This window comes from Ceratotherium simum, chromosome 39 (genome assembly GCF_057802395.1).
Source record: "Ceratotherium simum simum isolate JZ-2026a chromosome 39, ASM5780239v1, whole genome shotgun sequence".
NCBI lineage: Eukaryota > Metazoa > Chordata > Mammalia > Perissodactyla > Rhinocerotidae > Ceratotherium > Ceratotherium simum.
This window is the reverse complement of record NC_141938.1, coordinates 12,907,580-12,935,022: the sequence shown is the minus strand read 5'-3', so window position 1 is coordinate 12,935,022 and position 27,443 is coordinate 12,907,580. Positions and strand designations below refer to the sequence as shown.

Here is a 27,443-nt window from a genome sequence, read left to right as displayed (position 1 = left end):
TCAACTGCAGATCAAATTTATTAAGGCCACCGAAGCTCCTGGCACCTATGGCTCGCCAGGCAGGCCTGAGCCCCCTTCTGTTTTAGAATGAATCTGGACACCTCAGCCTCTACCCCGCCCCCGGGAACCCACTCTGCAGACCAGAAGTCCAAGCCTGCTAGCTAAAGGCTGATATCTGGGGGCCTTGATGCAGAAAAGGAACTGGGATATAAGAATTGTACGCCTGACTTTTAAGGAAGGAAAAGAAAATTTTTGGGGAACCTTCTAGAAAAAATTTTTTCCCAGAAACCTCACCCCAGTGACTGTTCCTCCGAGCCCAGAGAGGCTGAGGGACCGGCTCAGTGTGGAGGACCTCCGCTTCCCAAGGTGGCAGCTGAGATGAGCGGTTAGAAATGCGTGTCCAGTGAGGCGTGGGGGGCAAGGGGTCAGGGCTGCCTGCCGGCCCCCCGGGGAGCCCCCCGAGCCCCCTTTCTGTCTCTCCTACTTCTGCTCTTCTGGGGCCTTCTCGACGATGCCGGGAGCAAAGGGTCCCACCAGCCACATGATGGGCGTGTTCTGCACCACGTACTCCACCATGTGGTCCAGGGCTTCTCGGGCCCTGGCGACCTGCTCGCGGCTCTGCGTCAGGACGCTGGCCGACAGGTCCTGGAAGGAGTGGACGCCGGCGAAGGCGGCCTGGAGGTCCCCCACGTGGCGGCGAGCCTGCTGCACCTGGTCCTTCACGTGGCTGGGCAGCCCTTGGACGCTGGAGCCCAGCGACGCGCAGGTGGCCTCCAGCTGCTGCGTGACATCGCGGAACATGGCGAGCGCCCGGGACTCCACCTGCTGACGGGGAGGCGTGGGGACCATCAGCACCATCGGCTCTGGGGCTAACGGGAGCCACAGCCAGGGACGAGGAAAACGGGGTCCCACCTCCGACCTTCGGGAAAACCTTCCCTAGGAGGGGCCGTCTAGGCAGCGGTTTGGGGTACCAGCTCTGTGAGTTTCGAACCGGGTGGGACATCTATCGGCCAAATTGAAAAACAGGCATAGACGTTTCTCCAGAAGATACACAGATGGGCAAAGAGCACGTGAAGAGACGTTCAACTTCATTAGCCATCAGGGAAATGAGACCCCACTTCCCCCCACTAGGACGGCTAGAATCAAGGGGACAGACAGTAACAAGTGTGGGCGAGGAAGGGGAGACACTGGAAGCCTCGGACAGTCGGTGTCTCTCTGGAAGACAGTTTGATGGTTCCTCAAAGTGTGAAACTATAGTCACGACAGGACTCAGCAATTCTACTCCTAGTACCTACCCAAGAGCAATGAACACTTAGGTCCACACAAATACAAGTACACAAACGTTCATATGGGCAGGATTCACAACGGCCAAGAGTGGAAAGAACCCAAATGCCCATTGAGGGACGAATGGATAACATGATGTGGTCCATCCACGCACTGGAATATTACGCAGCCACGAAGAGGAGTGGGGCCCTGACACAGCCACACCGTGGACAGACCCTGAACACATGACGCTCAGTGAGAGAACCAGACACAGAAGGACACACAGTGGGTGATCCCATAGATGTGAAACGTCCAGAACAGGCAGATCCACAGACAGGAAGTGGGTTCGTGGTTGTCAGGACCTAGAAGGAGGTGGGAATGGGGAGTGGCTGCTAATGGGTACAAGATCTCCTTTTAGGGTGATGAGAATGTTCTGGAGGGATTGTGGTGACAGTCCTACAACCCTGTGAAAATACTAAAAACCACTGAATTCTACTCTTTAAATGGGTAAATTGTACAGTATGTGAGTTACATCGCAATAAAATTGTTTTTTTAAAAAGTACAAGATACTGGATTTTATATCTCAAAAAACCTGTTTAAAAGAAAGTTAGGGGGCCGGCCCCGTGGCTTAGCGGTTAAGTGCGTGCTCTCCGCTGCCGGCGGCCCGGGTTCGGATCCCGGGTGCGCACCGAGGCACCACTCCTCCAGCCATGCTGAGGCCGCATCCCACATACAGCAACTAGAAGGATGTGCAGCTATGACAGACAACTATGTACTGGGGCTTTGGGGGAAAAATAAATAAATAAAATCTTTAAAAAAAAAAAAGAAAGTTAGGAAGAACTTTCTAGGCAGAAGTGGTAAGCAGTGGGGGAGACCACAGTTTAGACGGGGTCCTTGTAGATTCCCGGCCGGGGGGGAGACGGGAGCAGGCTGGGAGGAAGGACTGTGTCCCGAGCCCCATCAGTGAGGGCTCTGGACCTGACCCCAGCCGGGAGGTGCTGATGACAGAGTCCACCGCTGCGTCTTCTGGCGGCTGCGTTCAGTGTGGGGGGAGGGAGACGGCTCCAGGGGGGTCTGGATGCTGAACGGTTGTGCGTTTATAGGGATATCCGTGACATCTTCAGAAACATCGCTTTTCTAACACTTACTCTATGCCTCACACATCAACCATTTCATCTTTCTTATATACGTATAACTCGCATACCAGAAAACTTGCCCTTTTCAGTGTATAATTCAGTAATTTCTAGTAGATCCGTGAGGTTATGCAACTACCATCTCTATTTAATTCTGAACTTTCCATCACTCCAAAGAAACCTGTCCCCTTCTGCAGTCACTCCCCGTCCCCTCCCCAGACCCTGACAACCACGAACCCACTCTCTGGCTGTGGATCTGCCTGTTCTGGTCATTTCACATCAATGGGATCACACACCGTGTGGCCTTCTGTGTCGGGTTCTCTCACTGAGCATCGTGTGTTCAGGGTCCATCCACGGTGTGGCTGTGTCAGGGCCTCACTCCTTTTCGTGGCTGCGTCATATTCCAGCGTGTGGGTGGACATGCTTTGTTCATGCATTCATCCATCCATGGACACCTGGGCCACTTCCACTTTCTGGCTGTTACGGATCATGCTGCTATGAACACGCGTGGACACGCTGGGCTCACTTCATCTTAACCCTGCAGAAGGTCCCATGTGCAGGTTATAGATGGGGAACCCGAGGCCCAGAGCAGTTAGGCTGAGAAGCCAGTGTTAGTACAGAGCTAAGATCGAGAGAGTATCACTCAGGATGGGGCGTGACAACCGTGTAAGGCGTTGATTCCATAAAAGCGTCAATTACTGACGGTACACGTGGCCAAGTCAGGGCACGTACGAGAGGCTGATGCCCCGGACAGAATGGAGGGACTGGAGCACATGAGCTAGAAGTTGTCACTAGGAGTCAGGAGGTGAATATGAAAGATTCGATGGGACGCTGGGAGGGGGGAGAGATGGATTCAAGACTCAAGGTAATGAAACACGGCTTAGAGTTTAGCAGGTTGAGAACATCACCATCAAGCACCCCATGGTTCAGAAGCAACATCCACACCCAAGAGCGGAAATCAAGGCAGGCTCCCTGGAGGAGGTGTCATCACGTCCCGAAGCAGTTAAAGGAGGATGGAGGTGGGGAAAACGTTCCAGGCAGGTAGGTCCCTCTCGGCAGAGGTGTGGAGAGGGAAGTCGGGGCCCCAACCATCCATGCCCGCGCCCCAGCGGGTACCTCTGGCTTGGCTGGGTTCTCCTCCGCATCCGGAAGCTGCTTCTTGTTCCAGTTAAGCCACATCTGGTGTAGTTTCTCCTGCCCCTCCACCAGCTTCTGATCGACTCCCTGCTTGACACTTTCCATCTGGAGCAGGAAACAGGGAGGCTGCCTCAGCACCCGACCACGGCCGGTGGAGCCCCAGCACATCCCCACGTGCCCCAGGAGAGGCGGGACTCCAGGGGGAGCCCGGGGGTCCTTAGTTATCTGAGATGAGAAGGGCTGTAAAGGGGAGGGAGGGAGGCTGTCGTCACACTCGGGTTCCGTGGCTGTGGTGACATGGGCTGTGGGCTTCGGTTGAACAGACACACTCACGCCCAAAGAAAGGGGCCACAAATTCTCCGTTTCTCCTGCCCCTGCAACTGGGCCTGGCCACGTGACTGGCTCTGGTCACCAGAACACGAGCAGATGGGACAGAACAGAGGCTTAGAAGGCACTCGGCATGGAATATTACTCAGTCATGAAAAGGAAGGAGATTCTGACACCTGCTCCAACATGGATGGACCTTGAGGACGTGACGCTCAGTGACATGAGCCAGACACAGAAGGACAGACACTGTGTGATCCCCTCACAGGAGGCCCCTAGAGGAGTCACATCCACAGAGACAGAAAGTGGATGGTGGGGCCAGGGGCTGGGGGAGGGGACAGGGAGTCAGTGTTTCATGGGGACAGAGTCTCAGTTTGGGAGGATGGAAAGTTCTGGAGACGGATGGTGGGGATGGTTGCACAACAACGTGAATGTGCTTCATGCCGCTGAGCTGTGCCCTTAAAACGCTTAAGATCATAAATTTTAGGTCGTGTAATTTTTAATTTTTAAAAATTAAAAAAAAAAAGAGAAGATAGTACTTAGCAGAGGAAGCTAAGCAAAGAGGAAAAAAACTAGGAATTTAGCTCTTTAGAGAATTTAGCTCTTTAGAGAAGAAAATAAACCTCAGTGGGAGGGGATCTGACTGGGAAGCAGCAGGAGGGAACTTTCCGGGTGATGGAAATGCTCAACATCTTGATGGCGGTGTTGGTTACAAGTCTGCTTATATTTGTAAAGTTCCTCAAACTGTGTGCTTTAAAAGGAGTGATTTTTACTGTATGTAAATCATATCTCAATAAAACTGACTTTAAGTGACAAAAAAAAGTGCTCGTGCATCGTGGCTCATGTGCTCTGGGTGCACCTGGATCCCTGACACCCCCAGCAGGGGAGAGCGCCCGAGCCAGCTTCACGGAGGAGGGGCCCACACCGAGACGCCTGGCTCCCAGCCCACCTGTCACGGGCTGAATTGGGTCCCCCTAAAATTCACGTGTTCGAGCCCCAACCCCAGGACCTTGGAATGTGACTGTATTTGGAGACAGGTCTTTAAAGGGGTGATTATAAAATGAGGGCACTGGGGTGGGCCCTAATTTCATAGGACTGGTGTCCTCATAAAAGATGAGGACACAGACAGAGCAGAGGGGAGACCAGGTGGGGACACAGGGAGGAGGCGGCCGTCTACACACCAAGGAGAGAGGCCTCAGAGGGAACCAGCCCTGCCGCCGCCTCGAGCGCGGACTTCCAGCCTCCAGCCCTGGGAGAGGATATGTATCTGCTCTTTAGGCCCCTGGACTGTGGCACGTCCTATGGCAGCCCCTGCAAACCCACCAGGACTGCAGCCCAGGAGCCAGCCCAGGAAGGGTGAGAGGGAAGCCGCCAGGGTTGGGGGCGGGGGTTGCCCGCGTCCCCGCACGGCCACCGCGGGGCCTCACCAGGCTGAGCGCCTGCGACAGCTGCTGCAGGGCCTCGTGGGCCCTCTGGCGCGTGAGTTGCAGCTTGCCCAGTGAGTGCGCGTAGGCCCGCTGGCGCAGCCTCTCCGACAGGGAGCCCAGACGCACGAAGTAGCTCTGCTCCCGCCGCTGCTGCTGCACCGAGGCGATGTCGAAGCCCTCCAGGGACGTGGCCAGGCGGGCTGCGGGGGGAGAGAGAGAGAGAAGCACGTGAAGGCCGGGGCGCCAGCAGGCGACACCACAGCAGCGGCCCTCGGGCTCCCAGGCGCGGCCCGAGTTCGTGCCCTGCGAGCCCTCGGAGCCAAGGACTCCCCTGCCTCAGTTTGCCCCATCTGCGAAATGGGTACGATGCCACCCGCGGGCCACACCCACCCCGCCTCTGGTGAACACGACCATGCACGGTCCTTATCTATTGTCTACGCTGCTTTCAACTACAGCGGTGGCGAGTATGGCTTGGCCTGCGGAGACTGAAATATCCATTATCTGGTTCTTTACAGAAAAAAGTTGGCTGATCTTGTATGAGCACCTGGCACATGTGCCTAGTGGCTGATCTTTCACAATGTTCTAGGTGCTTCGTGTGCAGTCTCGTTAAATCTTAACCAGTCCGTGAGGGAGGCACCGTTATCTTGTTTTCACACGTGAGGAACGTGGGGCTCAGAGAGGTTAAGCGCGTTGCCCAAGGCCACAGCGCGAGGAAGTGGCGGGTCAGGATTTGAAGCCGGGCCGTCTGACCCCGTGTTCTTAACCATGATACCTGATGGGACGAGTCGGACTCACGTGAGAACCGTCTTAACAGCAATGAAAGTCAGGACTGTCTCGTCCAGAGAGTGCTCGTAAAGTTACGAGACAGCAGGATGGAAAACTACCTCTCGTGATGATTTTATCCTATTTTATCCTGCTCCCTTTAAACTTGAACGTGGCAGCTATAAGTCTGAGCTTCCTAAGTAATCCGATCTAGGTTTGAATCCAGACCTACCAGCTCACTGGCTATGTACTGCCCTACGGCAGAGGGTCGAAAACTACGGCCCCCGGGCCAAATGCCACCTGCCTTTACGAGTCCAGTTTTATTGGCACAGTCATACTCATTCATTTACCCATCGCCTATGCATTCACACTACACGGCGGAGTTGAGTAGTTGCCACAGAGACCGTATATGGCCCAGAAAACCAAAAACATTTACTACCCGGCCTGTTAAGAAAACGTTTGCTGCCCACTGGTCTATGGGGAAGTGATTGTGCCTGTAAGCCTCAGTTTCCCCTTCTGTACTTCCGGTCACTCAAGTCAGAGGGCTGAAACTGGAATTTCAATTGTCTGAAGGATGAAATTTGGTCTACCTTGTACTTGAAAAGGCACACAAATGAATGTTTAGCTATTTTTACTGTGTATTTATAGCATACAATACAGCTTTCTGTCCACAGTAAGGGATAACGTTTCCTTTCTAGAAGAATCTGGAAAAGTTGAGTTAAGGAAAAATACCAAGTAAACAGTACAGGGGGTATGAACACACGACCAAGATAACTCGAGAGGTGTGCTCTGGTCAGGGAGGAACAGCAGGGCTGTTCTGATGATTGAGTGAGGTCCCCATTTTAACCATCTCTTTCCGCATCTCCTCTGGGTCAGGCACTGGTTCCAGAAATGCCAGACAGTGGAAAATAAAGCAACAAAATCCCAGGTGCAGCCGTCAACCCGTTGCTCAGTCAGGGTAAGCCTTTGATCAGGGGAATTCAATTGTCTCTATAAACCTAACGAAATTCTGGAAGAACACACTGTAATTCACAGGGGATGGCAAACTTTTTCTGTATGGGGCCAGGTCATCAATGTTTTGGGCTTTGCAGGCTGTATCGTGCCTCAATTATGCAAAATCAGCCAGAGGCAAAATGTAAAGTGGGCGTGGCCGTGTGCCAATAAAACTTTATCTACAAAAGCAAGTGGAGGGCCGCATGTGGCCCACACGGCTCTGCAACAGCTCAGCACACCCTCAGCCCCAAAACACCCCAGGACCATAAGCAGTGCGGTGCACACTGATTCCATCCTCGGTGGGTGCACAGAAAGGACAAAGGCAGAAACTCAGGGCTGGCCAGATGGCTGTTCTCTGCAGTGGCTGCCAGGCCTGGCTCAAGACCCCCCTCCCAGCAGCCCTTGCTTCTCCCCCTGCCTTTGGGGCCCAGACCCCCAGCTGCATCCCACTCAGTCTGAGCAGCTCCTCTGGGCCAGCAGGTCCCTTCCGTCAAGTGGCTCGGAGTTGCGTTTTGAAAACACCAAGGACGAGTGACAAGCTACGCTCAGGGCACATGCTGCAGGGCTTGAGACCACACCAGCCCTGCCTGGACCATCGAGTTTCTCCAGAAAGCAAGGGAACACCACTTTCCGAGGGTTCTCAGGGAGAATCACCAGGACTCGGGGCCAATTCCAAGGGGCCTCCGAGTGGCCAAACATAACAGGACAAATGAAGTCAATAAAATGACGCATCGGATTAGAATACGTCATGTTAATCCACAAGTTCAACCCTGTAAGGTAAAAACTCACTGTGGGCCGGGGAGGGTGCTGGTGAACCAGCCAGGATGCTGTTAAATTCAAAAACCAACAGAAAGTGACCCTGAGAGTGCCCTGGACAGAACCCGTTCTGTCCACACACAGAGTTTAATTTAGCTTATTTTGCAAGACTCACTTGACCTGGGTCATTTCTTGCTCAGGCTTCTGAAAATCACGAGCAGAACGTGGACTGACTCCCGAGGATGCTAAGAGGTAACCACTGATTGTCACCCGGGGGGCTCCTGGCATCGCGTGGGTGGGGCCAGGGATGCTGCTCGACCCCCCACCGCGCCCGGGACGGCCCCCCCCACAGGGGGTGAGCCAAGCCTGATGTCCGCAGAGCCACAGTTGGGAAACCCTGATCTGTTCAAATTCAGCTTTCTTCAGTTGTCTCATATGTTTGGTTTGTCATTCAAACAAACCAGCCGCGGCCAAAGTCATCAAGAGGCCGCTGCCCCCTGGACTGAGCACGGTGTCTCGTTACACGCAACCCTCGTGGGCCATCCCTGCCGTGGCCACTGGAGTCTGCGACACTGGCAGGTGGGCAAAGGATGGCTGTCTCTAGAAGGTGGGGGTGACAGCCACGGGGGGGGGGGACGAGAAGGGACCACGAGGAGGACTGGCGCCTTGGTCCCCAAGCGCTCATCCTCAGTTTGTCTATTTCTCTCCATTCCGGCCATCACCTGGTCCAGCCCCTCCTCGCTCACCTGGACCTGAGCAGTGGGCTCTGCCCTGGACCCTGGCCCCCACCCTCGCCTCCAGTCTGTCCTCCCCACAGCGGCCACCGGAGGGCGCCTATGAGCCCCTGAGTCAGGCCCCCCTCCTCTGCCCACAGCCCTCCAGGGCTCCCCCTCCCTCGGGGGAGAAGCCCACATCCTCCCCGCGGCCCCCAGGCCCTGATTACTGTATCCTTTAAACTGTGAGCTCCTTGAGAGCAGAATTCTGTTCACTGATGGATCCTTAGGACCCATTAGATGCTTGGCACACAGACGCTGCGGCAGAAACACATAGATGCCCGGGGGGGGGACGGGGGGCAGGGGTCAGATTGGGGGAGACAGAGGAGAGTCTCTGAGTGATTCAGGGATCTGAGCCTCTGCTGAGTGCCAGTCCCCGTTCTAGACACAGGGACACAGCCCTGACCAAGACAGAAGCTTCTGCTCTGTGAAATTGACAATGAGAGCCAAAGAGAAAAAACAGAGCCAGGTTGTGGCAGGGGGTTCAGCACACAATATGGACCAGGGAGACTGCCATTTCAGAGACAAGAGGCCTCACCAGGGAGGTGGCATCTGAGCGCAGAGCTGGAGGTGGAAGGGAGCGAGCTCTCTGGGCAACTAGGGGAGGGAACAGCCAGTGCAAAGGCCCTGGGGTGGGAGCATGGCCAAGTATCTGTAAAGAAGCCAGTGTGGCTGCAGAAGAATGAACCAGGGAGGTGGGAGCCCTGGAGGGCTGTGGGCAGAGGCGGGGGGACCTGACTCAGGGGATCACAGGCGCCCTCTGGTGGGGGCTGTGGGGAGGACAGGCATGGGGGGCCAGGGTGGGGAGGACTGCACTGGTCCAGGCAATGATAACAGATGGGAGGAGAGGTGGCAGGGACGAGATGGACAGACTGCAGGTGGCCGAGAGGAGCCCCAGGTCGGGAGGTCCGGGGAGGGCTCCAGGCCCGTGGGCCGCACTCACCCAGCTCGGCGTCCGTCATGGGGAGGTGGTTGTCCACCCACTCCTCCGACCTGCCCAGCACTGCGTCCACCCCGCTCAGCACCATCTGGCCCACGCGGGAGCCCATGACCGACTGGACGCCGCTGGTCACCACGGACTTGGTCATGTCCACGCCGCTCTGCACGGCGCCCCGGGTCACGTCCACCGCCTCCGTCACCCGGCTGGCCACCGTGTCCCTGGCGCTCGACACCGTGTGGGACACGGCTTCTCGGGCCCCCGCCACCTTGGACGACACGAGCTCCTTGGTGTCCACCAGGACCTACGAGACAGGCTGGCATCAGCATCTCCACCCGCCTCCGTAGCCAGGTACCCCCGCCCCTGCACCCCAACCTCCAGGAAGGCCGACAGGAGGGCTTCCAGCTCCCAGGTGACCCCGAAGGGTCACGGTTAAGACTGCGTGCTCTGGAGCGACAGGGCCTGGGTTGAGTCCCTGGCTTGACAGACCCTAGCTGTGCAGCCTCAGGCAAGTCACTGCACCTCTCTGTGCTTTCGCTTCATCATACTTGGCGTTAGGGGCTGAAGAGTGTTGAAGCCCTACCCCCAGGACCTCAGAACGTGTCTGTCTTTGGAGATGGGTCTTTAAAGAGGCGATTAAGTTAAAACGAGATCACTAGAGTGGGTCCTGATCCAAGAGGACTGTGTCCTTATAAGAAGAGGAAATGAGGACACAGACACGCAGAGGAGAACCAGTGAGGACACAGAGAGAAGATGGTCGTCGACAAGGGAGATAGATGCCTCGGGAGAAACCAGCTCTGCCGACACCCTGATCTGGGACTTCCAGCCTCCAGAACCGGGAGAGCGAATTCTGTCGTTTACGTCGCCCCGCCTGCGGCCCTTTGTTACGGCCGCCCCGGAAGTGACTAATACGCCGAGTTAAGACAATCAGTGTGACCGCAGACACTGACGACGCTCCTGGAAAGCGACCACTCAACCAGGCACCAAGAATCGCCATCCTGGCCAGATAGGTGATCTGCGCGCTAATTAATGATTAAGTCCCTTAGGACAGTGGTTCTCAGCTGGGGGTGATCCTCTCCCCAGGGGACACTGGGCCATGTCTGGGGACATCGGTGGCTGTCACACTGGGGGTGCTGCTGGCATCGAGTGGGTGGGGCCAGGGATGCTGCTCGACCCCCCACAGCACCCAGGGCGCCCCCCCCAAAAGAGAACAACCTGGCCCCCACGTCAGCAGTGCTGAGGGGGAGACTGCATCAGAGACACTCAGAGTCAGACTAAACCAACACAGAGGGCTTGGTGCAGGCATCCAAGTGCCCACACATCTTGTCCCTGTTAAGTCCCAACGTAACACATTCACTACCTCAAACTCCCCATAGCGATTGGGGGGGGGGGCGTGCCCAAAACCTCACAGCGTTTGTGGCTCTATTCCTCAAGCTTGTATGGAAACGTTAAGGACCAACCCTTGGCGTGAGCCAGGCGCCGTTCTAAGCTTTCAGAGGGTGAACCCACTCCAGCCTCCTGAGCCCCCGAGAGGTAGGCGCAAACCCATTCCGCAGAACAGAAAGTGAGGCCCAGAGAGGCTGAGCAGCTAGTCCAAGGGCTGTCCAGCTGCTAAGGGTAGAATCTGGATTTCAACCTGGTATTTTGTTCTCCTGCCTTTAACCGTGACTGGTTAACAGGATAGTGGGGTGGGGGTGGGGAGAGATGAACAACTTTCTTTGCGTAAATATTTTCAGCTTTGCAAGCCAGACGGTCTCTTCAAATTCACTTACCTCTGCCATTGTAGCAGGAGAGCAGCCACCACAGACAGTGTGTAAGCAACGGGGTGCGGCTGTGTGCCAATAAAACTTTATTTACAAAAACAAGTGGAGGGCCGGATTTGCCTTGGAGCAAATCTTTGGAGCAGCAGCTCCAGCACACAGAACTGGGTCCCCATGGATCAGTGCTGTTGTTCTTGAATCTAAGTCTTGAAACAGATCTCGATGCATAGAACTCTCTGGAAAGTTAAAAACCACACCCACGGCCATTCCTACCCTTCTAAGTTGGCGCCCCTCCAGACGCCTAGATCTCTCACGCTCATGGGACTTAGTCTTTTTGGCAGGGAGAGGGCACGATGGTCAGGCTGGAACACCAGCACTAAGCTCAGTGAGCACACAGCGGGGCCATCACCTAGCTCGAGCTCACCCAGGCTGAAATCCCAGTTGTGACAACAGCGCCGTCCCATAGAACTGCGGGAGGCTACCTCTTCCTGGCGGGGTGTGGGGAATGTCACAGGGCCCAGAATCAAGAGAGGTCTCAGTGGCTAGCCCAAGGGGACTGGAGGAGCGGCTGGCTCATCCCACCCCACCTCCAGGCAACACCTATTTCTGGGGGCAGAAATCCAGGCACAGGGAGTATCCCTGAGGGAGGCCCTTCTGTCCCACCAGGCAACGTGGAGATGAAGGACGTGAGCAGTTAATAAGCGCCTACCACGGGCCAGGCCATCGGACAGGCCCTGGACAGAGCAACACAGCAGACGGTCTGTGCCCTCAACCCCAGAGGGGAGGCAAAGAAGCAGTTAAAAAACAACTCAGCGTGGAACTTAAAAGTTAATACAACTTGCACATCCCTGTTCACAGCAGCATGATTCACAGGAGCCAAAAAGTGGAAGCAACCCAACTGTCCATGCACAGATGATGGATAAACACAGTGTGGTCCATCCATACAGCGGAATATTACTCAGCCATGAAAAGGAAGGAGATCCTGACATCTGCTCCAGTGTGGATGGACCTTGAGGACATGATACTGAGTGATGTGAGCCAGACACAGAAAGACAGACACTGTGTGATCCCCTCACAGGAAGCCCCTAGAGGAGTCACATCCACAGAGACAGAAAGTAGATGGTGGGGCCAGGGGCTGGGGGAGGGGATGGGGAGTCAGTGTTTCATGGGGACAGAGTCTCAGTTTGGGAAAATGACAAAGTTCTGGAGACGGATGGTAGGGATGGTTACATAGACAACAGTGTGAATGTGCTTCAAGCCACTGAGCTGTGCACTGGAAAATGGTTAAGATGGTCACTTTTATGTTGCAAAAAAACTAATTTAACTTGTACACAAATGCTCATAGCAGTTATTATTCATAACAGCCCAGAAGTGGAAACAACCTAAATGTCCATCAATGGGTAGTGGATAAACACACAATGCGGTCCCTCCACACACTGGAACATGACACAGCCATGAAGAGGAGTGAGGCCCTGACACAGCCACACTGTGGATGGACCCTGAACACACGACGCTCAGTGAGAGAAGCAGACACAGAAGGACACACGGTGTGTGGTCCCCTTGATGTGAAATGTCCAGAACAGGCAGATCCACAGACAGGAAGTGGGTTCGTGGTTGTCAGGGGCTGGGGTGTTTGGTGAGGAGGAGAGTAAGAGACAAGTGGTATAGGGTTTCTTTTTGGGGTGATAACAGTGTTCTAAAGTGGATGGTGATGGTTCACAACCTGAATGTTAAAACCACTGAGCTGTACGCTTTAAATGGGCCAGTTGTACGGAATGTGAATTATATCTCAGCGAAGCCCTTAAACCAAAAGGCTGACGTAGTCTGCCAGAACTGTGCTTGATGCCTGATACAGGAGCCACGCCCCACATGGCGCTATTTAATAAACTTAACATCATTAAAATTAGCTATTTAAAATTTAAAATCATTAAAACTAGTAATTGAGTTCTGCAGTCACACTAGCCACATCCTAAGGGCTCGGTAGCCACACGCGACTGGTGGTTTCCACATTGGATGGTGCAGAGGAAGAACGTGTACATCAGAGAAAGTTCCACTGGACAGAGCGGAGCTACAAGGACCTTCCTTAAGTGGGAAGGAAAGGCCTCTAAAGAGGTGAGATTAGAGCAGAGACCTAAGCCTGGCCCACAAAGAAGGAACTGCACGTGCAAAGATCCTGGGGTAGGACTGAGATGCGTGTGCTCGCTGTCTCTGCTTCCCCTGCTGCCTGGGAACGAAAGTTCCACGCGGGCAAGGACTCTCTTTCCGTCATCGTGTCCAGTACATACAGGCACTGATGTCACTGAACACAGGAGGCCAGCGTGGCCGGAGTGGAGCAAGCGAGGAGGGCCGGGAGGCGGCGGGGCCGGATCAGGTGGGGCCACGTGGGCCGCGGGGAGGGCTTGGCTTTTGCTCTGGGCAAGGTGGGAGACACGCCGGGCCTGGGGGGGGGAGCGCCCTGCACCCCCCCGCAGGCGGAGGCGGGTTACCTTCTCTGTGTGCTGCTGCAGGACGGGCAGGTTCTCCTCCAGTTTATCCAGTCCCCGGTGGGCGTACTCGCTGGCTGACGCGACTGCGGGAGACGGGGAGACAGAAGTGTGAGGGTACCCCACGTGAGCATCCCTCGGGGGCCCGGGAAGGCCAGCCGGTGCTGGTTTGGGGGAGCGGAGGCAGGGCTGGGCAGACCCCCCCCCCCCGGCACGCTCCCCGGGCATCACTCACGCTGGGGCTCCAGCTTGGAGAGGAGGGGCTGGGCCCCGCTGACGGCGGCCGCCGTGAGGGTCTTCACCCCCTTCTCCGCCGCGTCGCACACGGTCTTGACATGGGGGTGGCTCTCCTTGGTGGAGGCGTAGGCCGCCGACACCACGTCGCAGGTGCAGCTGATGAGGGGCATGCCGGCCACACGGTCCACCACGCTGGGCTATGGGGGAGGCGGCTCAGGCGGGCTGGGATCCTGGCCCGGAACGGGGGGGTGCAACTCGGGGTGCCCTGTTTCCACCTCACCCCCGGCCAGGCAAACGGCAGCCCACCCTCCCTCCGCATCCACGCGGCTGCAAAAACCAGGAACTCCGGGGCTCGGCCCGCACTTCCTTCCTTCAGCCCTGCAGCTCCGTCTGAACGGGCACTCGACACCCACGGGGTGCCAGGCAGTGACAAGACACAGGGACCCCACTCTGATGGAGCATGGGGTCAGCCAACTACGGCCCCCCCGCCCAGGGCAGCCCCCACCTGAGCTGGTTTTCTCCCAACAGCTTTCAAGCATCGTAAATTTCACCACCTTCAAAGTGCACATTTCAGCGGTTTTCAGTGTCTTCACGAGGTTGTGCAACCGTCACCGCTATTTCCAGAACTTTTTCATCTCCCCTAAAAGGAGCCCCGTACCTATTAACAGTCTCTCTTCATCCTGCCCTCCCTCCGGCCCGGGGCCACGACTGATCTAGTTCCTGCTTCTGTGGACTGGCCTATTCTGGACCTTTCGTGTCAGTGGAATCATATGCGGACTTGCACACCTGGCTTCTTTCACTGAGGAATGTTCTCAAGGTTCATCCACGTCGTAGAGTGTGTCAGTGCTCCGTTTTTTTTTTAATTGTAGCAAAACATACATAAAATTCACCATCGTAACCATTTTGAGTGCACAACTCAGTGGCATTAAGCACATTCACATTGTTGTGCGACCATCTCTACCATCCGTCTCCAGAACTTTCCATCTTCCCAAACTGAGACTCTGTCCCCATGAAACACTGACTCCCCAAGTCCCCTCCCCCAGCCCCTGGCTCCACCATCTACTTTCTGTCTCTGTGGATGTGACTCCTCTAGGGGCCTCCTGTGAGGGGATCACACAGTGTCTGTCCTTCTGTGTCTGGCTCATGTCACTGAGTGTTATGTCCCCAAGGTCCATCCACGTTGGAGCAGGTGCCAGGATCTCCTTCCTTTTTAAGGGTGAATAATATTCTGTTGCTGCCTGGTTTTATAAAGTTTTATTGGCACACGGCCACACCCATCATTTACATATTGAATACGGCTGCTCCCACCCTACAAGAGCAGAATTGAGTAGCCTCGACAGCCCTTCTCAGCCTCAGTTTTCCCATCTGTAAAGTGGGTAAGGCATTCTTGTCCCAAAGGAGTTGCAAAGATCGTGGGCATGGAGAGAAGACACCGGCGGAACAGTCAACTCTCACATGTGCTGTTTGTAGAACTTTTGTGGTTTAACTCACTTAATCACCAGTCCTGGGAGATGGGGAGTGTTATACCAATTTTACAGAAGGGTAACCTGAGGCATGGAGAGGCTAAATAAGTCGCCCAAGGTCACAAAACCAGCCAGGGGCAGAGCTGGACCTTGGACAAAGGCAGTCTGCCTCCAAAGTTCATCCACGAGGCCTCTTCACAAGTTAATCACACATTTACCATACAATCCAGCAATTCCACTCCTAGAAATCGACCCTAGAGATCCGAGGACACACGTCCACAAGAGACTTGTACGCAAACGTTCACAGAAACCTTATTCATAACGGCCAAGCAGTGGAACAATCCAAGTGCCATCAACTGGCAGGCAGATCAAGAAAATGTGGTATCAAGTATGTCATAAAAAAACATATGTATTTCACGGCCTATGAGTACGTGAAGAGACACTCGACATCGCTAATTGTTACAGAAATGCAAATCAAAACCACAATGAGATGCCACCTCACATCCACCAGGATGACAACTATCAAAAAACAGAAATTAAGAAGTTTTGGGGCCAGTCCCATGGCTTAGTGGTTAAGCGCGTGCACTCCGCTGCTGGCGGGCCAGGTTCAGATCCCGGGCGCACAGTGACGCACCGCTTCTCTGGTCATGCTGAGGCCGCGTCCCACATACAGCAACTAGAAGGATGTGCAGCTATGACACACAGCTATCTACTGGGGCTTTGGGGAAAAAAAATAAATAAATAAATAAAATTTAAAAAAAAAAAAAAAAGACGTTTTGGAGGCTGTGGAGAAACTGGAACCCTTGGGCACGGCCGGTAGGAACGTAAAAGGTGCAGCCACTGCGGAGAACAGGATGGCGGTTCCTTAAAAAGCTAAAAAGGGAACCACCAGCTGACCCAGCAATTCCACTTCTGGGTATAGACTCAAAAGATGTGAAAACAAAGTCTTGAAGAGATATTTGCCCACGCATGTTCACAGCAGCATTAGTCACAACCGCTGAAATGCGGAAGCAAACTAAGTGTCCATTGATGGATGATGGATAAACACAACGTGTCCACCCAGACAATGGATTATTCTTCAGCCTCAAAAAAGAATTCTGACCCAGTGTACCACGTGGATGGAGCCCGAGGACATGACGCTCAGCGACATGAGCCAGACACAGAAGGACAGACACTGTGTGATCCCCTCACAGGAGGCCCCTAGAGAAGAAGCTTCCACTTTTTAATGATTTCACGATTCTTATACGAAACGTCCAGAATAGGTAAACCTCTAGGCAGAGAACAGATGAGCGGTGGTCAGGGGCTGGGGGGAGAAGGGGATGGGAGTAACTACGAACGGGGATGGGGTTTCCATTTGGGGTGATGGAAAAGTTCTGGAATTAGATGGTGACAGTGGTTGCACAGTGTGAATGTACTTAATGCCACTGAACTGTACACCTCGAAATGGTTAGAACAGTATATTTTTATGTTGTGTGTGTTTTACCACAATTTTAAAAAAGGAACGAAGCATTGACACATAGTACAACACGGATGAACCTCAAACACGTTACACAGAGTGAAAAAAGCCAGACACAAAAGGGTCTCATACCACACGTTTCCGTTTATATGAAAAAAACAAAACAGGCAAATCCACAGAGACAGAAACTAGACGAGTGGGTGCCGAGGAGCAGGGAGGATGGAGGGTGACTGCTAATGGGGCCTCTTTTGGGGGAGATGAAAAATGTCCTAAAACTGCATAGAGATAATGGCTGCATAATTTGGTAGCTTACTAAAAGTCATCGAGTAGTACCCTTCGTAAGGGTGCATTTTATGGTATGTGAAAGATACCTCAATAAAGTTGTTTATTAAAAGGGGCCTTTAGGGGCCAGCCTGGTGGTGCAGCGGTTAAGTGCGCGTGCTCCATTTGGCGGCCCGGGGTTTGCAGGTTCACATCCCGGGCGCACACCCATGGCTTGTCAAGCCATGCTGTGGCGGCGTCCCATATAAAGTGGAGGAAGATGGGCACAGATGTTAGCCCAGGGCCAGTCTTCCTCAGCAAATAGAGGAGGATTGGCCTTGCATGTTAGCTCAGGGCTGATCTTGCTCACATAAAAAAGGGGGGGGGGCTTTATTTAAATTAGGGAGGCGGACGCAGAATAGGGACTGAGTTCCTAGAAGAAGGGCCCTAAGAGAACCTCCAGAGACAGTGAAGATTCGGCTGCGGGGAGCCACACAATTTCTTTTTCTACTTTTGGTGAGGAAGATTGGCCCTAAGCTAACATCCGTGCCCATCTTCCTCTATTTTATATGGGACGTCGCCACAGCATGCTTGATAAGTGGTGGGTCTGTCCGGACCTGGGATCCGAACCCTCGAACCCCGGGCCGCTGAAGCGGAGCGTGCACACTTAACCCCTGCGCCACGGGGCCGGCCCCCGGGCAGTTTCAAACAGCGCTGTGCCCTGAGCAAGAGCCTTTGGGACTCTCAGCCCCCCGGCCCCACCTGTTAGGGGTTTCTAGGATGACTCTCCCCCACCCTCGCAGAATGGACCCACACGTGCTGCCAGCAGCCTCCTGCCACAGTGTGGGCGGCCTCACCCCACAGAACCCAAACCTCCCTCACCTGCTGTGCCGGCTCCTCCGCTGTCACCTGGCCGCGGGCACTGGCTTCTGTCTCGTCGGCGGACATTTCTCAAAAACAGGCACTGTGGGTGGACGGACAGACGGACTAGTCAGGGCACAGCCTGCTCTGCCCCTCCGTCCAGGGGAAGTTCAGGTTCATATCTAACCTCTGAACGGCCCCCCTTTCTTTTTTTTTTTTTTTTTTAATTTTTATTTATTTATTTGTTTTCCCCCCAAAGCTCCAGGAGATAGTTGTATGTCATAGTTGCACATCCTTCCAGTTGCTGTATGTGGGACGCGGCCTCAGCATGGCCGGAGAAGCGGTGCGTCAGTGCGCGCCCGGGATCCAAACCCAGGCCGCCAGCACCAGAGCGCACGCACCCAACCGCTAAGCCACGGGGCCGGCCCCTGAACGGCCCCCCTTTCTTAGAGCCCTACTTCTCAATCATTAACGTGCTCCTGTGGCCTGTTCTACGCAGGTGCTGAATCAGCGGGGCTGAGAGTCTGCGTTTCTAGAAAGATATTGCCTGATGCAGCTGATCCTGGGCCACACCTTGAGAGGCCAGGCCTGGGCACAGCCCTGCAAGGGCTCACCTGTACCAATACTTCCAGAAGATACCTACCGTGCCAAAACTCTGTGGATGGCAACTCGCCAAGTGCTACCAGGTTTCAAGAAGGATTTCCCCTTTCACCCTGAAACCTGACTGCAGGGACGGTCCCACACCTGCACTGCCAAGTAGGCAGAGGCGTGTGTCCCTGTGTCGGCCACAAGGCACTGGAAACAACCTATTTGTCCAGCAGAAGGGGACCAGAGAAAAATAACGGTGGTGGGAGCGCTCAGAAGTGGAAACTGACACATAATTGACACAGATCAAGCTATTGTTAAGACACAGACATTGTGAGTGGGGCAAGCTTTTGTTTGCATTTGCACAGAATCTTTAGAGACACAGCAAACTGTTAATAATGCGCACCTTGCAGTGGGGAAGATCAGGCAGCCGGGGCAGGCCTTGACTTCTGAGCCAAGTAGATGATATTACCTGTTCAAAACAAAGATAAGCTTTCAAAAGAAAAAAAAAGGTTAGAGAGGCCACGCGTGGCGCCACTGCAGACCAATCAGGTCAGACCCGGGGGTGGAGAGGGCAAGCGAGGCCCCCAGGGCAGTCTAATGCACACGTTTGCAAGCAAGATGGGAGCCACAGGTGTGCTCCATTTTCCTAGCCAGGTGTGACGAGATGGGTCGAGCGCGGCCAGACTCGATTCCAGGAGGCCCGGCTCTGCCCACGTGGTGCTATGTTGAGCAAGGAGCTTCCTCTCCCCTGGCCTCTGTCCTCTCGTCTATGAAACGGGGACGACCATTCCCAGCTCTGCGGATTGGAGGAGAGGCGACACATGCGGCGCTAGGCTCCCTCCCCAGCACACAGTAGGTGCTCAATAAACAGATCCACTTCACACCCCTCTGGCTGCCTTGGACAAACGGGTGAAGGCAGCCAGGAGGACCGTGCTTCCTGCTTGTTACAAAGGTCCCCCACTGGGAAGTGGGGCGAGGAGGGACCCGCCCCCGATGAGGATCAGCTGAGTCCTGGCCGTCCCTGGAGCCTCAGCTCACCTGGACGGCTTCCAGACTCTCCCTCCCAGCCCCTTGGCCCACCACCCCCTCCTGGAGCCGGTTTAACCAAGGGCCGCCGTTGGAGATGCCAGCACCCCATTAAAGTCCCTGGGGTCAGCCGCCTGCCTACAGCTGGCCCCACACAGCCGTCCAGCTGCAGCCAGGAAAGCTCCCAGAGACGAAGGTCCCAGGCCGGGCCCCTCCTCTCAGTCCCAAGGACCCAGCCCAGGGGCAGGCCGTCCCGGCGCCGCCGTGCGCCACCCACTGGGCACACCCACCCCGGGGCGGGGTTAGCCGCGACCTCCCCGGAGGCAGCTGCGGGGCCAGGGGCGGGGCCAGGGGAGGGGCCGAGCCCCCCCCGCGGGGGGGGACAACCGTCCACAGGGGCGGGGGCTTTGCTGGGCAGAAGGACTGGCCCCCGGTGAGATGGGGGGGCTCTGAGGACGCCCCCAGGGAGGGCGGGATTCCTGTGCAGGACAGGCGACCGCAGCGAGGACGCCAGAAGCGAGCCCACTTTTTAAATCTAGAGATGACGCGGTTTGGGACGGGGGATCTGCCCCCCCCCAAAATACTGCCACTTTTAGGGGGTCTTTCGCTGCCCAGCCCCCGAGAGCCCCAGGCATTGAAAGGAGAGCGCGTGAAGGTCTCAGCCTGTTCCAGAAGTTGCATGTGGGGGAGTGGGCGGGGGAAGGGGTGCTGGGCCCGGGCTGGAGACCCCTCCCCAGGCCGCAGAGCCCCCGGGAACGCCCTCCCCGCCCCCTGCTCCCCCGGGGCGCCCCAGGACTCGGCGGACCCCGCCCCCATGTCAACCGGGCCCCCCCGCCTCTCACCGCGCTCAGCGGGCCGTCCGGGGCGCAGCGGCCACGACCCGCAGGCCAGGTCCCAAACCGTCGTGGGCAGCCCGGGGGCGGCCTTTATACTCGAGGGGGCGGGCGCCCAGGAGTGACGGGCCGGAGGACCAATCAGACTGCGGGGTGCCCGCCGCCAGGCCACGCCCCTCGCCCGGCCCGGGACGTTGGAGCCACAAGTGAAGTCCGGGGAGGGCGGGACGTGGGGGGCAGCGCGCGCCCCCCGCGCCGTGCGCCGGGTGGGGAGACCCCTGTAAGACGCCGGATCCAGCCAACGGCCCCCTTTGCCCACCTAGGGACCCTATGAGGTCGGCCCTGGGAGGTGAGTGAGATCCGGGTTCTGGGGTCCCCCAGACCCCCTTTCTCTAGCGGCCAAAAGGAGGCTGTGAGAACTCCAAGATTGCTGCCTGATGCCCCCAGCGCCCCCCACCGTGGGCGCGAGAGTGATGGACCCAAGCCCGACCCAGCATTCAACCACAGCAGTGAACAGATATTGAGCGCCTCTGTCTGCCCAGACCTGCATGGTGCCACTTAATCGTCCCAACGCTGTGTGCCCCTTTATCCTCCCCATTGTACAGATGAGAAAACTGAGGCCCAGAGACGGTCAGCCACGGGCAAGGCAGGGATCAACTCCTGGATCTTTGACTCCTGGATCTATCCATTCCTGAAGCAGCAACCCCACCTTGGATTTCCCACCCCCCCCCCCCCGCAAAAAATATCCTTTCTTCTCCTGGTCTATAAACCAAAATCTCAAACTCAGATGGCCTCAGGGGCCAGGCAGGACACAAATGCCTCTGCTAAAGGGGTGGCAGCATACTCCACCTATAGGGGCAGAGCGTTGTTTTGTGGGAGACCCACCCAGGGATTCCCAGGTCCACGAGAATCCCAGACTGTAGAAGACTCCTGCCTCTTAGAAAAGTATTGGACCAAATAAAGCCCAACTGGGGCTGTATCCAGCCCCGGGGCCACCAGTGAGTCACCTCTGCTAAATTACGTGGGTTAGGGTGAGACTTCTGGAAGTTCCAGAAAGAACATGGAAAAAATTGAGTGTCTGTGACTAAGTGCACTTTTTTGAGCACCGCTGGGCACTGGGGACACAGCAGTGAGTATAACACACCCCAGCCTTGTGGTGCTCACCTCCCAGTGGGAAGGAAGGACAATAAACAAGAGAAGTGAGTGAAATGCATAAAGGGTCCAGCCACTAGTGGTAAATGCTCCTGAGAAAAGGGAAGGACTGGGCTTATCGAGAAGGTGGGGCTGCAACTTTTATAGGGTGGTCAGAGGAGGCCTTTCTGAGGGCCATTTGAACACAGAAATGAGGGAGGGAAGAAGGGAGCCCAGTAGAGATCTGGGGAAGAGTGCTCCTGATGAAGGGAGCAGCATGTGCAAAGGTCCTGAGGCTGGACCGTGCCTGGTGAGGGGAGAGCTGGAGAGAAGGGGTTAGGGATGTGTAGAGCTCAGAGAGGAGAAGTGACTTGTCCAAGGTCACACAGCTGGAAGGTCACTGACAGATATGCCGGTAGCCTTCAGCTTCTGGGTGACCTTCAGTGTGGGGACATGGCTGAAGTATCCCTGGTCAAGGGGATGTAACCCAATTCCGATTTGGAAAATAAAGTCCTGGTGATTTTGCTCCACGTCTTCCAAACAAAAGGAGAGCAGCCAGGCTCCCCTTCTTCCCTGGTGTGGGGATCAGACCCCACCCCCAGTCCCCTGGGAGCGCAGTCGCGGGCATTTGCCACTGCGCATGTGCACATGTGGATGGGGGAGGGGAAGGAACCAGCCGCCACACTGCTCCCTCTCCAGCGCCACTGCCTCCTCCTCCTGGAAGCCTTCCGGCCTACCTCCCCAGGCAGAGGCCGCCAGATAAAATCCAGGACGCCCAGGTACATTTGAATTTCAGGTCGACCACAGAAGACATTTGGGGGCGTAAGTCTATCTCATGCAATATTTGGGATATACTCAAAAATTATTCACTGTTGAGCTGAAATTCAAGACAAGCTGGGCGTCCTTTTTATTTTGTTGTTTTTGCTCAATCTGACCACCCTACCCCCACATCCACGTCCCTTTCTCTGCCCCAGCCGTGTCCTCATGGAGACTCTGTCACCTCCCAGCCCTGGGGGGGGGGTGCCCTCGAGGGCGACACCTGGCCAGGAGCCCCCGGGCGGGAGGTGGGAAAGAGCTGCTATTTTCCCAGCCGTTTCATTACGTTATTCAGAGGTCCGAATTTGATTCTTACCCCATTTTCTGGATGAGGGAGCTGAGGCTCAGAGAGGCAGTGACATTGGCCCGGGGTCGCGCAGCCTGAAATGGGCTGCTGAGCGATTGGCCCCTGGGTGATCTGTCTTCAAGGTCTGTGTGTCTGAGATGGGATCCTCCCCTCCTCCCCCTCCCCCTCCCCTCCCCCCTCCCCCTCCTCCCTCCTCCTCCCCTCCTCCCTCCTCCTCCTCCCTCCTCCCCTCCCCTCCCCCCTCCTCCTCCTCCCTGCCCCTCCCCCTCCCCCTCTCCCCGCTTCCGGTGGGAGGGCTCTGAATACTCCCAGTTCTTTTCCCCCAGCGTAGGGGAGGGAGAGGCAGGTGACCCTCATGCCACAAGGTGGCGCTGCTGCTCCCGGATTGGCCTCTGCCTGGTCGGGCGTCCCCTCCTCTGCCCTCTGACCTGCGCCGGGCAGCCCTGGGGACCCAGCCTCCACCTCCACCTTTGTGGCGCTCATAGTTTAGTGGGGGGGGACACACGTGGGGCCAGCAGGGCCACATTAGGACTTTTGCCATTGTGGGCCCCTCCCTCTGTGAAAAAATACGACAGCCGATCTTTTACGACTGCGTTGGTATTCTTTTATTCAGTTTTTTCTCCTGATTTCAAGAGAAATTAAAATGAAACCATTCTGCAGGTCCCTGAAAGTGTTGCGGGCCCTGGGACCCCTGTGTCTGACGGACGAGTTGGCTCTGGTGACCAGGTGGATAACATAGAGGGTGAGCAGGGCTGTGCTGAGGGGGCACAAGCTTGGTGGAGCCCCCTGGAGTTGCTGGACCCAGGAGAGTGGTCCTAGAAGGCTTCCAGGAGGAGGTGATGTCTCGGATGACGCCTGAGAGATGAACAGAGGTCAGGCAGGTGAAAGCACTGGAAAGCTGTTCCAGGCAGAGGGAACAGAGTGTGCAAAGGTGCAGAGGAAGGTTGGAGAGTGGAATGTGGCCAGGGGCTAGGGGAGTGTCCGAGAGGAGAGATGGAGCTAGACAGGCTGACAGAGTCCTGAGGGCACTAGGGAGCCATAGATGGTTCTGGAGCAAAAGTCAGCAAGAGCATTCAAAGATCTCTTGGGCCGCCCTGCAGATAACGGAAACCTGGGAGATGAAGGCGAACCCACCTGCTTCAGGTAAGTCTGGAAGAGAAGGTGGGACGGAGACAGGTGGAAGGGGGGTGCTGGAGGACATACCAGGCACAGTGGTGTCTATTCGCTCAGGAAGGATTTATTAAGCGCCTCTTGTGTGCCCTGCTGGGGATACGGCAGCGAGCCAGACGGAGAAAACCATGTACACAACTCAAAAGAACACGTTAGGTAGGATGTTAGAGGCCGTATGAGCTGTGGGCAAAGAAGGGAGGATGGGGGGTCGGGGTGGTATGCAATTTTACATAAAGTACAATGTACTTATGAGAGGTGACAGTTGAGCTGAGACCTGGAGGGGAGGCCGTTGAACTAATTGTGTGGCTCTCTGGAGGAGGCAGCAGTAACAGCCCGTGCAAAGGCCCTGGGGCAGGACCGGGCCTGGCGTGTTGGAGGAACAGCGAGGAGAGGAGCCCGTGTGGCTGGAGCAGAGGGAGCGAGGGAGGAGGGAGGGCGGGGAGGGCACAGGGCAGGTTATGCAGGGCCTAGTGGGCCGCGGGGAGGACCTGGGCTTCTCCGCCGAGGGAGGGGGGAGCCCTGGAGGGCTGTGAGCAGAGGAGGGGGGACCTGACTCAAGTTGGGGCGACAACTCATACTGGGGGCCTGAGAGAGCAGGAGGCTTTTGGGAAACCACAGCTCATTGGCGAGGCCAGAGGAGAGGGGGCAGGGGGTCTGGAGTTGGGGTTGGTGAGAACCCCACTGGGGGAGGAACTTCTGGCCTTTATCGTGGGAGCAGTGGGGAGCAACTGTCAGATTCAGAACAGGGGAGGGCCCCTTTCAGGTCTCTGGAGAAGGAGCGGTGGAACCTTCTAGAAGCAAGGAAGGGCAGTAGTTGGGGGGCAGGCGGGAGTTGATGGCCCGTGGCCGGGTCTGCAGGGAGAGACTGCAGAGGGAGAGTGGACAGGCCATGGTTCAGGGGTGAGGCTAACGCGGGCCGGTGGCTGAGGCCCCAGCGGTGCGGGGCGGAGGGGACAGCAGGGCAGTCCCTGAGGCTGTGACCAGCAGAGGAACAAGTTTGGGGGGACATTGGCGAGCCCGGTTTAGCTCCCCCAGCGCCCCTGACAAGAGTTCCAGATTTTTCAAACAAAAATACAGAACCCGCAGTTAATTGTGAATTTCAGGTACAGAATGATCACTTTCATGTCCATTTGTCCCAATATTGCAAGGGACCTACTTATGCTAAGAAAGTACCCGTTTACCTGCGTGGCCTGTGTTTTTCTGGCAGCCGACCCCCACCCGGGACAGGCCATGTCTCTCCCCGCCCTGCCGCTCCAGCCGGTGGGGGGACAGTCACCAAGGTGGCCCGATGGCCAGAAGGGAAGGTTTTGTCTCCCGGTGCCGGCTCGCCGCGGGAAACCGGGGGTCTTTTAACATGCAGGCCCTGGCCCGTCCCCGCCCCCCGCCCCCCTGGCGCCAGCTGCCCGCTGTCCCCTGCACGATGGTGGCGGGCTGGGGGGAGGGGAGCTGCTCTGAGACCCGCTGTCCCCTGCGCCAGCCCCTTGCAGGCCGGGCGCGTCCCACTGGGCACCCCCAGCGCTGAAATGCCAGACCAGGGGTCCAGGCGGCAGGAAGGCCTCCACGTGGCCTTTGTCCCCCGACCCTGGTGGCTCGTCCAGCTCAGAGCCGGACGTCTGGCAATTCCGTGAAGTCCTACAGGCAGAGCGGACTTCCCTGTCCGAGTGTCCCGGAAGGACAGCGGCTCAGGAGCAGCTGACCAGGAACTGGATCCCTTGGGGCTGCAGCCACACTGAGTGGCCTTGTGTGGGTGGCCAGCCCGGAGGGCCCAGGGCATGCCAGGCCCTCCGAATGCCAGCTGCCAGGATGTGCCAGTCACGTTGGCAGGGACAGAACAGGCCGTTCTCGGCTCTCCTGGCTGCCCCTTTGTTCCCAGGCAGAGGTGGGGGGCTGTCGTCCAGGCGACCAGCCTCTTCCCCCCAAAACAGTCACTGGAGGTGAAGATCGGAGGCACCCCGGGGCTGTGGTTCTGGCCAGAGGGGGTCCCCTGTCCCCCAGGGTGGCAGAGGAGCCCCTGGCCTGCAGCCAGCCCGGCCTGCTTGGAGCTCATGTGTCCCGGACCACGGGGGACGCCGGGTCACCCCCCCTGGCATTGGAATGCGGAGGTGGCCGCGGCAGGGGGGCATTCCCAGCGGGGCAGGCTCCACGGTGGCAGCTGCCGGCCCCCGCCTGTCCTGCGTCCCCAGGGTTGGAGGCTGCAGCTGGCGCGGGTGGCTTGGGTTCCGGGGGGATGTTATTTTGGGGTGGGGGCGAAGGAGCATGAGACGCACCTCCCCCCGGGGCAGGAAGTGGGGCGGCCCCAGCTGCCTGTTCCCGTTGGCGCACCTGGCCCGGTGGGCGCCGCCGGCCACCGCACAGGAAGTGTTCCCAACACCCGCCCGTGTGGTCCCCTGAGTCGGGGGCCCGGAGGGGAGGCAGCCGGCGGGGAGGGGGCAGGGGCCTGCTGGGGCGGGTCAGAATCTTCTAGAAGACCCCAGCGGGAGTGAGCGCTGACTTTGGCTGATGCAGTTTATAGGCAGCGGGTCACTTCATCCCAAATCTTTGGGAGGGAGGGACGACGGATGAATCCAAGTCTATAAATGGGGAAACTGAGGCTCAGAGACGGAAGTGACTTGCCCAAGGTCACACAGCAAATAAACAACAGAGCTGGGAATCTCGTTAGCATTTAAGAGCAGATACGCTAACTCAGCATAGGCCTCTGACCTTATAATGTGGATGGGGTTCCCCACTAAGGCCATCTTTGGGGTGTCTGCAGGTATTTCGGTTGTCACACTGGCGGCGCTCCTGGCATCGAGAAGGTGGGGGCCAGGGATGCTGCTCAACCCCCCACAGTGCCCAGGACGGGCCCCCCAGAGAATGACCCAGCCCCCGATGTAGAGTCTTGCTGAGGTGAAAAAAATAATAATATTAATAATAAGTTATGGGCCGGCCCTGTGGCTTGGTGGTTAAGTGCGCGCGCTGCGATGCTGGTGGCCCGGGTTCGGATCCCGGGTGCGCATCGAGGCACCACTTCTCCCTTCATCCTGAGGCCGAGTCCCACATACAGCAACTGGAAGGATGTGCAGCTACGACATACAACTATCCACTGGGGCTTTGGGGGGAAAAATAAAATAAATAAAATCTTTAAAAAAAAAAAAAAAAAAAGTTATTATTATTGACTATTATCTCCATTTTACAGATGAAGAAACTGAGGCCCAGAGAAGAGCTATAAGTGAAGACTCGAACCCACAACGCCAGCGCAGGCCCCTCTGCCTGCTAGTATAGAGCCCCCTTTTCACAAATCGAGCCTGCAGGGGCTGTGCGGGCTCAGAGCCCCCTGGGTCCCCATCCTGGCTCGGCCACTCACTGACGCTGAGGGACCCTGGCCAGTGACGTCGCCCGCCCCAGCTCTGCGTCTCTGTGCTGGGTCCCTTCCTCCTTAGCTGAAGCAGGGATGAGAGGCAGTGGTTCACGGAGAGGCGGTGTAGGTCGGTGGTTAGGGGACCTACTCCTGGCTGTGAGAATGTGGGCAAATCACTGTAGTTCTCTGAGCTTCAGCTGTCTTTTCTG

At 56.5% G+C, this 27,443-nt stretch overlaps 1 protein-coding gene across 4 annotated transcripts; it reads right to left on the bottom strand.

The window, feature by feature from the left end:
* PLIN3 (perilipin 3) lies at positions 1-22,771 on the bottom strand. 4 transcript variants are annotated; one of them, XM_087425688.1, is made up of 9 exons: positions 22,737-22,771; positions 19,018-19,083; positions 18,048-18,129; positions 13,984-14,182; positions 13,752-13,834; positions 9,512-9,809; positions 5,285-5,484; positions 3,513-3,638; positions 1-825 (listed from the first exon to the last, which is right to left on the bottom strand). In XM_087425688.1, the coding sequence occupies exons 3-9, from the start codon at positions 18,111-18,113 to the stop codon at positions 481-483; spliced, it is 1,317 nt and encodes a 438-aa protein (XP_087281814.1). In that variant the 5' UTR covers positions 18,114-18,129; positions 19,018-19,083; positions 22,737-22,771; the 3' UTR covers positions 1-480. The 4 variants fall into 4 exon arrangements, with proteins under 4 accessions (XP_087281814.1, XP_004441340.2, XP_087281815.1 ...); XM_004441283.3 differs by lacking the exon at positions 22,737-22,771 and adding an exon at positions 20,483-20,555; XM_087425689.1 differs by lacking the exon at positions 22,737-22,771 and adding an exon at positions 20,483-20,555 and having other exon boundaries at positions 1-822.
* Between the last annotated feature and the right edge of the window lie 4,672 nt (positions 22,772-27,443).